The sequence below is a fragment of the Cariama cristata genome, unplaced genomic scaffold, assembly GCF_000690535.1.
Source record: "Cariama cristata isolate BGI_N322 unplaced genomic scaffold, ASM69053v1 scaffold3329, whole genome shotgun sequence".
Lineage (NCBI taxonomy): Eukaryota > Metazoa > Chordata > Aves > Cariamiformes > Cariamidae > Cariama > Cariama cristata.
The window spans coordinates 11,837-24,815 of NW_009637246.1; the positions used below are offsets into that span (position 1 = coordinate 11,837).

Sequence of the window (12,979 nt, forward strand, 5' to 3'; positions counted from 1 at the left end):
ATGTTAACTAAATAGTTCAGATAGTCCCTGATTTTGCAAGATGCTGAGCACACCAGCCAGGCCAAGAGAGTACCTATAGAAATCGCTAGCTCTGTGCTCATCAGTTGATCTCCAGGCAGGCTGCCCGTGTGCATAAATATGCCGGAGTGGTTCATATGAATCCAAGAATCTTCAGCACCTTCCTCGACCAAGCTTTAGCTTGCAGTGCTTGCCCATGTTCAGCCTGCAATCAAACTGAACCCACTTCACTTAAACCCATGCATTTGCACAAGTGCTAAGTATAATTTCATAGCAATTTGCACTTACTGGAAATGAGTTGTCTTAACTTGAAGCTTTGAATTGTATTTGCTGGTCTAGTAGTTAGAAAAATCTATCTTTTAGCTTATAAAATGATCAAATTTGATCTGTAAGCTACTGAGAGAGAATGACCTTGGCAACAGTGCATTTTTGAGAGTCACTTTTTGGATTAAAAACACACTTTAAGAGGCAATAATACGAGAAAAGACAGGACAGTTAGCTACTCAAGGTTAAATTTTCCTAGAAAGTCTTTTAGTGCCTGGTTACAGACCATAAACTGCACAGAAGAAATAGAAACATTTACAAAGATGCATCTAGTCCAACTGAAAATGATAGATTTATATTACCTAATTATTCATCTGAACATAATGATTCCCAGTTGCCTATGCAAAGGATTATAAGACTTTAAGAAAATGTGGGAAGAGGTTTGCAAGTGTAGAAGATAACGAGGAGAGAGCTCCCTTTTCCTTACTGTTTTGTACGTTCTCTTATTTTGTTTCTCTTAAGACCTTTATAGTTGGTGTTTGACAATGTCTCTTAAAAGCTGTATAGACACCTGTTTTCAAGGAAGAGACATGAAAACCAGATGAAAACTTCCCGAAATGCTACCAAACCCAGAATTTCCTGTATGTTAAACCATAAGATTTTTTCCCACCAGCCCCCTCAAATTCCTTGTTGGTGTTTGGTTTCCCCTGTGAAGCTTCTGGTTCTCCTAAGAATGAGAGGCCTATCTTTTATCTGTTTGGCATGTGAAAATGCATTTTTCTTCTCTCAATTATTTTTAACGCATGTGAGGAAAAAGACTCAGAAGTTGGTGAATATTTATTCAGGCTGCTTTGGCAGCATTTCATTATTTAAGACATAAATCAAATCTGGAACTTCTTTTTTCCTGGGGGACAAATTGTTTATCTGAATTTGAATGTGCTTGTGAGTTGGTCATAGGGATAGTACATGTGCTATTGCTGTGTAATTGCAATTATTTGCATTGTTTTGTTTTGCTTTATAGCATTAAGGTAGTCAGACTGCACACAGATGCACAGTACATCTGCAGATCACTGCAGGACCAGAGCCATGGACCTCAGTCCTCCAAACGGTTATGTGCATGTTTATCTATCAGTACACATCCGACTCACATCAGAAGAACTCTTCCAGCATGGGTAGTTAAACAGTGCGTAACTGGTTTGTGGGGTCTAGGCCCAAGATTATTCCCAAGGCAAAGCCCACGGAAGCATCAGAGCTACAAGGCTTGTTCGCAAAGAAATGCGTAGGAGGAGATAACGAAATAATTTTGTGAATTGGCTATTAGTTCATACTATCTTTCCATTTGGCTCTGTGGTTCTTAGTTAACATTTTGACATTTATCACACTTTTGTACAGGTATAGTGGGTTGCAGCTTCATGCTCTTTGAGACGGACAATGCATTCCTTGTGTCCAGAAATCTCATCTTGCATTAACAGCTTTGGGAGTGGAAAGAGATGAGGTTTATTCCTTTAGTAGTGTCTGCCAAAGATGTTTAAAGACACACAAAGGCGAGTGGTTTCCCAACAGAGTACACAGTTATCTGTTTTGCAAAGACAATCCAGACTTACTTTTTGTACTTCTAAGCCTGGCAGTGTATAGTGCTTTCATTCACACTCAGTGAGCATTGACTTTTATCATATTATTAGAATTCTAAACTCACAGTTTCAGAGGTTTATAACTCAACAGTAGGTTTAGACTCAGTAAATTCAGCCCAGGAGCACTATTTTTCAGTGTAAAAGACATCTTTAGTTACTACAGTATCAAGTCAGGCAGACCTTGCTTACTTCAGGCTTTTTTAAAGGTCAAATTTAAAAACAAAACAAAACAAAACAAACAAACAAACAAAAAAACCCAAACTCAAAAATTAATTGCTAGAGAGTTTCATTCTGATGTTCCTCAGATTGCTAGCCTCCTTTGACATAACTGGAAAAAAAATTGAAAAAACCGAGTGATAGGCATTTAAAATCAAATCCTGAGAACTCATAATAGACCATATTCCATATATTCCTGTGCAAATCTCACTGACATCGATGGATATGTTCTGTCCACATCCTATTTTTAAAATCCTGCATGCATAATCACTGTTATCATTGTTACAGTATCTACTGTGGGTGGGTGCAACTCTGAATGCAGATTTGTACTATCAGCCATAATGTTCTCCCCTGAGAGAAATTCAGAACGCTGTTCATAAGCTGTTCTGGACTTTTAGGTAACTAATCCCATCTCACACATACACTCTCAGGTACTTTTTGTGAAAGAAAATCAAACACTTCAGAATACATATTTATATGACAGACACTGTTCCAGTCTGTTGGATAAATTATATGCATTTTACAACATTCACTTACAGAGATGTATAGGTTTGTACATATTATAGTAACAGCAAAATAATGTTAAGCTTGTGATATAAGGTGACATGAGCCCAGAACATGTCAATACCAAGTACACTGTACTATATGTCATATGTTTTCCTTTCTTTCATAAAACTGTGTATGAAAGAGAAATTTTGATTTCAATTGTTTAGAAATGGTACATATGTATTACAGCCTGATCATTTTTTGAGCATGAGATATTGTGTGTTTAATTAACATTACTTCTGTGTGTTTAGGTAATTACCATTAGAACACATGAGGATGTATTGTACTTATTGCCTGTGCTAGAGCATAATGTGCTGGACTACAACAACTACAATTGTTAAGCTGATTTTAGCATTTCTTCACACAGCAGGAAGCACCCATGCTGTGGTTTCTTAATGTACTCTTTAACTACTGCACTGTAGAGTACTGTACAATAAAAATAATAATTAATTATGATCCTCATCTTACCAGTGCTGCTGCTATCCTGGTGACCTTGGTTGCTGTTTCAGGGTTCCACTGTCCTATACCCTGAAACACATTATCCTTCCTTTCAGAGTTTTATTTCTTGGATGATTTTGCTGAATAGAGCTGAATTTTTTGAGGACATGTTTGTTGCATGGATTGTGATGCCTTCACATTTGTTCAGGTCTCCAAGGACCAGCACCAATAAACGTGAAAGAGACAACAGCAGAATGGCATACTTTCCCATTTCCATCAGGATGAAAAAAAATACTCTAAATTAAGTCTAACCTTAAATGTATAATCTGTCCTTGGAAGCAAAAAAAAAAAAAAGGATATAGCATCTTCAAGCTCTTGGCATCCCTTACGAGAAAAAATTGGTTCTAAGGGTCTCTGATCTTGTGTTTTAGTAAAATAGAACTGCACGGCTGACTGACAGTTCTGATCTAAAGCATTTACGTTTAAGTTTTGATCTCTCTGCTTTTGATTAAAACTAATGAGCTCATTTAATTCAAAATGGGAATCTCTGATAAGAGAAATAAGGTTGATGTGATTGGATTAGAGGGGCAAATTAAACTCTTAGAGCAGAAGTTTGTGCTTATATAGTGTATTAAAAAGCTGTTGGCGTATTATGGCGTGTTAGATGATGAGAAAAATTTCATAGTAATTCATATTTAATCAGAAGAAATGAAAGTACTAAATATAACATGGCTCTGCTTTTCCCTCGAGTGATAAAGAGCTGTACATTTAAAATGACATCGAATTCATGCTCTCTAAAACAAAAATTTTTTAAGAGAGACTAAAGAAAGGGGCACTGTTGTCAGTTATTTCATCACAGTAGAGCTGAAATGTCACAAACACAAGACAACGTGACCACAGTAATTCAAGGACAATTCAATATAATCCTTAGCTCACAAACAAGTTTTTGCATTTCTGTTGACTGCATAGCAAATGCTTTTTAAATACATGAAAACTTTCTACTGCTAGTTTGGTCAGTTCTCCAAAACTAGCAGAATAATTCCAATATAACTTTTTTATTCGGTGTTAATTACTAAAACTGAAAGTTAATTAATCTCCAATAATGCTTGCTTATTGTAAGCTGCTCCAGAATTTTCTCACGAACAATATTTTGGGGAGAGGTTGGTTGTCAGGGCTGAAAATATCAATAATAAAGATTGTATAAAGAATATCTTAGTACTCACTAGGTTTGTACCCACTATTTTATCATGCTTTATACTAAGAGTATTTATTTACTATTTTAAGTGGTTGCAGTTGAGGGAGTGAGAAGCACAGGTGAGTGCTATAGTTTCAAGCAGGAAATATCTCTTCAATTGGACCACAAAGCTATTTCATTAGTGACTAATTAGTCACCAATAATTAACAATGATGATGATACAATAATAATAATGTGTCATTTACTTGAGCATTTTTGCCTTCAGGCTGCTCAGTGCTTTATTGACAGTGATTAACCCTCAGTAATGGGGAAACCAAGGCACTGAAAACCAGCAGTGACTCATCCTAGGTGTCAGTGCAAGTGAGGAGTGGGGACTAGGGAATAAAAACCTGCAGAATTTGCATGCTGTTTCAGCAGACAGAATTGCTATCTCAGTGAGGTTTTACCTTTCACAAAATACTGAAGAACTCCTCAGTTTTTAAAACAGTGTCATACCCTAACAAAATAACTCCAGTCATTACAAAATTGTGCAAGAAAGAGTTAATGAGGCAAATCTCTGTTAAAAATTCTATGGGAAAAATAACTTGAAAATGAGACTTACTGAGTATACATATATTTTTCAAATTTTTTTTCCTAAGTAAACGTTTTCTAAATGAGGTAAATTGATTACAACACTCTTAGCATCCATCAGTCATTTATTTTTAGTGAGTTCAAGGGTTGCACCTGAAAAATAGCTTAAAGGGGATGTATAAAATCTAAATTGTGTGTATATGTATTTTTTCTATTCCCTAGTGGAATCTACAAGCCCCAGTTTACTAACCACTGACAACACTCTAGAGCGCTCTTTTTTCATCCGAATGAAATCTACACTGACCAAGCGAGGAGTGCACATCAAATCATCAGGATACAAGGTAAGGGTTGCACTGTAGCATGAAATATTGACATCTTTAAATTATGTTCATTCATGTTCCAGGGACACATTAATAGACAGAGAAAGGAGCTATTTCACATTTGCATATGTCTCATTCCTTTTGTTAAAGAACCATTAATACAGTATTTCCAGCCTGAGGTTTGGCTTTGGTACTACACCTCCATTAAATTGATCATTATTATGATAAACGTTGATGATAACAGCATGATAGCCTTCAAAAGAGCAACACTTCCAGAGTAAAGGTACATTTTGGCAAAGAAGGTGAGTCAGAGTAACATCACTTTTTCCATAGTGGAAAATTACTTCTCATTTTGTTAGACTGTTAGTCGTCTTTGGGTTATGTTTTTCCCAGAAAGGTAGGATTTCTTCATGCAGACAGTATGCTAGAGCTATTTAATTTTGCTGCCACTCTGGCTGAAGGAAACAACAAGCCACAATGAGTACTTTTCCACCATTTTTCTTTCATTGTCTGTCTGAGGGGCATCTGCTGCTGGGGATCATATTTGCTGGATTTCAGACTCTTTTAAGATATGAAAGTCTCTTGTTCCTTATCAGCAGTAATCTCATTTTTCTTCAGTCATATATCGCTCATAGTGCCTGTAGCTATCAGTGGCTTTGCAGGATACTAAAACTAGAAGGAATAGCACATCTTTAACATTGTCAACTTGTGGAATGAAATATGTCATCCATTAAGTATTATACAAGATAAGAGTGATGCAAGAAAATAAGTCTGAGAATGTGTGTGTATTTAAAGAAGTTGCTTGTCAATGTTCATTTAAAAACTTTCACAGGCATTTTTTTCAGTTTTCAGAGGAAAATTTAGAGGAGCTTTGGACTAGAATTTCTCAACTTAATTTTCCCCCAAAATCCTCTGTGAATATAGCATCAAAGTAGTCCACCTGAGCAGAAAAATCTGGTAGAAATATCTTCTTTGCAAGCAAATGACTGGGAGTCCTTCTGTTGGATAGTTTCTGGGTCAAGATGATTAAAGTAGTTGCTAATGGAAGTTTAGATCCAAACCAGCAGTTTCTTAAGGCACCACAAGTTTTGGTCTGTGTACTGTTTAATTGTCAACACCTGAAAGCATACACTCTGTACTTGTTCATGCTGACCAGTTTACAAGTCTCAGAAGGTATCAAGACCAGGAAGTGTACTGGTAGTCTCAGGAGGAGGAAGGTAAATGAATGAATGAATGAGCAGGTCATTGAAGTTATACTAACTTTCATGATTAGGCATGGTCCATCCAGGCTAGGCCAAAGTTAGATTGGCAGAGAACTTGCTTTGCTGGATATTTTTGCTACAGTAGTAATGGGAAAAAATAGAAAATTTGTCTGTGGATTTTGTAGTCTGACATTTTTGCCAGATGTAGGTGAGAACAAAAGGAAGGAAGTAAGACATGTGGGTGACTTTGCTCTTCTCTCTTCTTGGACTCCTGACAATCTAATGTTAGTCCAGCACCCGAATAGCATATATCTAGAATGGGCTGGCTTCACAAGGTGGGTTTTTCACTCATTATAATACAGTTTTTGAAATTCACAGTAGACCTGTTACTCAAAAGAAAGACACAGTAATATCTATCATATAAATACAATTTCATTTCTCTTAGACCTGCTAATGCCTCATGGAAACAATGAAAACCATAACTGAGATGTCACAGGTAGAGCAGAATGAATTTTGAAAGATCAGGTATCATTTTTTAGCCAGCTTTTCCTAGACGCAAATAACAGATAAAAAGAAAAAGTATGATAGTCAACAAAAATGTCTGTAAATAAAACATTTGGTTTTTTCAAGTTTTTTCCATGAGGCCTTAGCAAGTCAGCATGAGTAAAATTGCATAAACAGTGTGCAAGTCCTGGGGAGGTGTAAATATAGAGGTGTAGTTCCTCTGCTTTTTGATGGTTTTGAGGATTTTGTACTGTCCGTGTTTGGCTGAATTCAGCTGTGTCCAGCCGTATAAATTGTACTTTGACAGCTTTTTCAAAAACATGGTTATTGGCACTCTGTGTTCTATGGAAGGAGAATTATCCACAGCTTCAGTGAGCCCCAGAAAAAATATGTATTCATTTTAGAAGAGCTGGATCACATGAACATCATTTTAACCAAGTGGTAAGAACTGCTTTGTTTAAACATCATTCTCAGTTGGTGTATTAGACAAGCATAATAAAACTCAACTGCTATAGTGAATGTCACTCACGCTTTTAGGAATGTAACCAGTTTATTCGTTGATTTCTAAAACTCCAGTGCCAGAACAAACTTAAGGCTTCCTGAATTTGTTCAGGTATACGTTTTATTAAAATTAAGAAAGATCCATGAGCCTTATGGAAGTACAGCTGTAAGAAATTATCAAAGGTAAGAATAGTTACATAATATTGACAAAGCTTATGGTAAGAGCTGGCTAAGCTCTGCATTAGAGGTCCCTGGAAGACCTCCAGCACTTACTCAGGAAACATGATGCCAGCTGGGGTCATGTGCAGCAGAGTTCCTGCAGGAAATCCTGGTGGAGCAGGCTGACACAGGAGATGCTGTCTCACACCTTCAGAATACAACAGAGCACTGAATTTTCCCTCTGCAAAATGCATGGGCTCCTGGCTAACAACTTCCTTTGAGCTCTTGTGTCATTGTGGGTGGGTAACACTCCTGCTGACATTCAGGAGCAGTGTGCTGGGAACTCTGTGTCTTATGTGAGTCAGGTTTTAGCTCTCAAAGGTATTCAGCATTCTGTGGATTCAGTCCTCCAGCAGTGACAAAGTTTTTATCTCTGAGAAGTGGTTGTGTCTTGTTCCAAGTTCTTACTGAGCTGAGAACCACATCTCCATTTTTTTCCTTGTTCTGAGGACTGCTGATGAATGTTTTCTTTAGATAGCAAATGATTGAGGTGGTCCACAAGATGCTTAGCAAATTTTCAGAATGAGTGATCCTTGCCTCAGGAAAATCACATAAAATTGAAAACAGTCAAGAGAATGAGATTGATTAATCATGCAGGTTGATCTAGTCAGGACTAATTTTCTATCAAAAGAAATGCTGCAACACAAATCATCACACTGATAGACCTACATGTATGTATACCTGAAAGAGACCCTGTTCCAGACCGTTCTGACATGAGATGTACCCTGTTTATAGACCCTTCCTGGACTGATTTAATTAGTTCTGAATTATACGTAAAGATGGAGGTAATGGCCTTTTTTTCCCATTAATTATATTACCTTAAAAGTCTGAAACGGGAAAGCGGTTACATGATTAATCCTCCCTCTCTCCTTCCCTTTCATTGTTCCCCAGCACCCTCCTTGAATTGGATTTTCCCGTTCTTAATATTCTTAGGCTCAGAGCTTGTAGGAAAAGAGTTTACATACAGTGCTAGAGAGCTATTCAGTTTTCAGTGAGTAAATCTACAACCTTAAAAAAAAAAAAAAGTCAAATAAAATATAGTCAGCTGACAAAACACATTGAAAACAAATAAAAAGAAAAAAATTATAATTCCATTCCCTGCAAAACTCAGAATGTATTACCATTACAGCTGTTGCCTAAGTTACATGATGCAGATACTTACTGTTTTTCTCTGTTGAAAATGTATCACATCTTCCTTTTTTCAATATAAGACAGGTTTGTATTTAATTTGGATTTTTGTAGTCTCCATTTTATTTCCTTTCCCGTTTGTTTTCCTTCATTTGAGGGTCACAATTCTGTCCACTTAACAGTTATCCCACATTCAGTGTTTCTATTGTCTGACTTACTCAGGCATATGTCAAAGCTAATTTTAATTGAAAACTACTTTGTTCAAGTCCAGTGATACATTTCCTACTTCCCTGTAGTTTTCTATTATTGTTTTGTCATGTTTAGTTTCATCTCAGATTGTACTAGGATTTTTCTTTGTTAAAACCTTTAGGGCCTCATACTGGTCTCCTGAACAAAGCATAATTAGTGGGATGAAGAGGTAGTCAAAGCATTGAACCTCATCAGACCCAGTAGTTGCCAGTAGTTTCATCAGCTTATCAGATGTGTTAGTATGTATCCATACATATTCCTCTACTGTTTTATGGAGTAACCCTCTCATGATAAGCTATTACAGAGGTGGATAGGCAAACATAAGGAGATTCCCTTGTACTTTTACTATCACTGTGTCAGTCTCTGAATTTGGTATAACTGACATCTGTTGCCTCTCCATCTCCCAAGAAGCTGGCAATCAACCTTCTTGATGATCCGTCAGCAGAGTTAAGGACATCTTAAAAATCTTGCAGGCTGTGCCTTCCTACTTGGGGTAGTACTTTCTATCTGCTGTGCAATCTAGATGCCTGCTTTGGCCCATTCAGTGTCAACAAGAAACAGTCTTCGTGTCATTAAAACATCGAAGTCATTGAGGTCACAAGGCAAAGAGTCTACTGCAGACTCTGCAGTAATTGGAAGTAAATATATCAGCTATCATGCATTGAGCAAAATCTTACTTACAACCTTAGACTTTTGAGCTTCTATTGCCGAGAAAAGAAATATTTGCTAGCTTACTTCTACCTTGAAGTGAGGCCTTGGTGTCTTTGAAAAGTGCCTTGGGATTATGGAAAAGCACGTGCATAGTCTTTGGAGATGACTGAAATGGACTTCATTTGAGCTATTTGTATATGAATTTCAGGAGTTCTGAAGTTCTTTAATATGGCACAGAAGTGCTACCACTGGATACGAGTGTAAGATCTGCATTGCTGCTTTACAGAATCACAGCTCTTATCAGTGCCAAGAGCAGGTATTTACACGTTTTTCTCTCTGGTGTTCTTCATGTGCAGGAGAATTGTGAAAAGTAGACAAGCTTAAACAAACTGACCGAATTGCAATGAAGGGAGCAAAGTTATCTTCATTATTCATTAAATCACAGAGGACTGTTAAACCTAACAGCATAATCTGAAGTGAACATACTGCATAAAAATAAGTAAATTGCTATATGAAAAGTTTGGTTTAGCAAGTTTAGTTTAGAAATGTTGATGTTTTGTTGCACATCTAATGTCTGCATTTCAGTAATGGCAGATTCGAATTTGGTTAGCAGTGCCTCATACATCGGTGGCTGTATATCAAAATACTTTAAATAATATTTAAAACTTCATAAAAGTGTTTTCATAAATTAGTCTTTGTAGTCTACATGAATTCATCTTTTTTTGCAATGGTATCTTTCTAACAATTTTTTTTAAATTGAACATTTTCTGAGTCTGTGCTCTCAGATTTTGCGTTGAAAATCATAAAGTTAGAATTCTTTGAATGCCAATTTAGAAGATGGAAATCTAAATTTCTTGTTCAAATTTTATGTCCATCACATTCCTATTATCAGCCTTTTTCACACTATTTCTTCCTTTATTTACAATTTAGAATTAATATTTTTTATTATTTCTTTTTTTTGGAAGAACTTGAAGAGTTGGGCAAGATTTGTAAGTCTCAGTTGTGCACTTGGAAGTGCATGCAATTTTTGGCAGAATTTAGATTCGTTAATCCAAGAGGGCAAGAGAGCCAAAAACTCGTTAGAGAGACGAAATTATGCCATTGCACTTCCCTGTGATACTGTTCTCTTGATTCAATCCAAAACTGAAATTATTGTTTCCCATTTAAGTGAAATATTCACCTGGAATTCAGAAACAAGATGTCCCTCTCCCAAAATCACTTTAAGGACCCAATATATCATGGGCTGGTTAAGAGCACAGCACAAAACCAGCTTCCATTTCAGGGGAATAGGAAGGAAGAAGAAAGAGAAGGCAGCTGTTTTTTTGCATAATAGTCTAATGATTAGTACATTTCTCGGATGTAGGCTATGTTAGAGTCAGATTTAATTCCCTCCTCAGCCTGAGGGAATTCACATATCCCACTTCCCAGCTTGGCCTAAATTCTTTTCTCCTCTTCTAATATTTTTTCCTCTTGAAATCTTCTCTGTCAAGCATTTTACTCTGTCCCAGAAAGGTATCCTGACCTTTCTCTGTAGGAAGAAAGAAAACTGCAGAATTTAGTATTTCATCACATGGCTACTGCCACACCTCTTTAATTGAGTGAAGAAGGAATAAGAAACCAACATCAGGAAGCATTATGTGAAGAGTTTTCTAAATGTCAGCACATGCATTCCCCAGATTTTTCAGCACTGGGAAGACTTAAAGGTAATTTGTCAGAGAGAAAGAACTGATCGAGAATTCACCCATGTAAATCGGTGACCTTTTAGTCAAAAGGAAGTCTCTTAGCTAGTAAAGATGCAGCATTACTTATAAAAGAACAAAATACTAATGGACCAATCTGAGTCTTATGAAGTATCTGCTTGTAGATATAAAGATATGGTTCAAGAAAAGATGGTCTGCAACAGGATTAAGAAGACTAGAGTTCATTTTATGGCTTGCTATAGAGCTGTGAGATTCTATTAGGAGAGCTGTCTGGAAAAACTTCGTTCACACTCAGCATCTAAATACATTAACCAATTTTTTAAAAATGTTCAGCAGCTACTAATTCTACCTTCGCAAAAACTATTTTCAGGCCTGAACATCTTTTAAACGGGATTTATAGCACTGTTCTACCATCTGGAGACATGAATATGCGTTAGCCAGTCATTATTGCAGTAGCACTAACGAAACTGACCAGTTAGTATTATATAAAAGGCCTTTTTAATAGCAGTCATCTGTAAAAGAAAAATTCAAGTATTGATCATTCCTCATGATGACTGCAGCCGTAGTATTCCTGACACCTGTATCAGGATGTGTTTCTCCTCAAATATTGGCTTAAATGCTCATATGGCTTCAAAGTTGTGATTTTCTTGCAGCATGTTCCAAACTGTATAAATCAGAAATCACAAACTGGATTCTGAAAGGGAAGAAAACATAAAATTGAGCAAACAGAGATTACTTTCTGGGAGATGTTCTATTTTCATAAATTCTGTTATCAAAGAATAAGTGATATGAAAAGATAATATTATCACCAAATTAGCAACAATTGCCTGTGATTCTGGTCTTTAGGCAGTATAATTCTGAAGCTACCTTTCTTAAAAGTCAGTGGATATAACAGTGAAAGAAAATTACATATAAGAGTAAATCTTGATCTCATAATAAAATATTCAAAATGGACAGAGATCGGCTCAAAGCCAAATCTTTCAAGAACCAAGTTTTATTGAGTCATAGAGATACAAAATGTTTGTTGCACTTTCATAAGTAGCACTAATTCTCTAGATGTGTGAACTAATAGTGCAGCATGAGACCCATTGCATTGTTAATAAACAGAGATCAGTGAGTGGGATAAGAACAATTGGATGTCACCAGAGTGGGAACCAGAAAATACCTCCTATTACATGCTGGGAGAAAGGTATTGTACTCCCAGGTGGAATGCCTGCTGAAAAAGAGTGGTCTTCAGTCCACAGAGTTTTCTTAAGTTATCCCCCAATGTTGTCTGCCACTCCTTATTGTTAATGATTGGGAATATGCACGAGCAAAGAAAACTGCACAGTGCTCTGTGAAGAATCACCAGCCAGAATTTGCTGTAGGACAGACAGATGCTGCTGCCAGCGTCTCTGCTCCACTTGGCTGTTTTGTAACTGCTGCTGGTGGATATTTTGGCCCACTTCCTTTTCATAATGTAAACATTGTGTTAGATGTGCAAATGCAGACAGTAATAGCTATTTTAATTATCTCTACCACTTCCAACAGTTCATAGTTTTCGTCTAAAGTATGCTTAGAAACGAAAATAAGCTCATACATTGAAAAAATGTAACTAATATTAAGCTAATGTAGATGAGTACATTCT

The 12,979-nt window shown here is 36.6% G+C and overlaps 1 protein-coding gene across 1 annotated transcript in view; it reads left to right on the top strand.

Annotated features, from left to right (window-relative positions):
* The first annotated feature begins 5,102 nt into the window (after window positions 1-5,102).
* The window catches only part of NPAS3 (neuronal PAS domain protein 3), a 59,539-nt gene continuing 51,662 nt past the window's right edge, over window positions 5,103-12,979 (top strand). Inside the window, exon 1 of the mRNA XM_009708213.1 lies at window positions 5,103-5,219. Within this exon, the coding sequence (XP_009706515.1) occupies window positions 5,166-5,219 (54 nt within the window). The 5' untranslated portion in view covers window positions 5,103-5,165. The remainder of the gene's footprint in view (window positions 5,220-12,979) is intronic.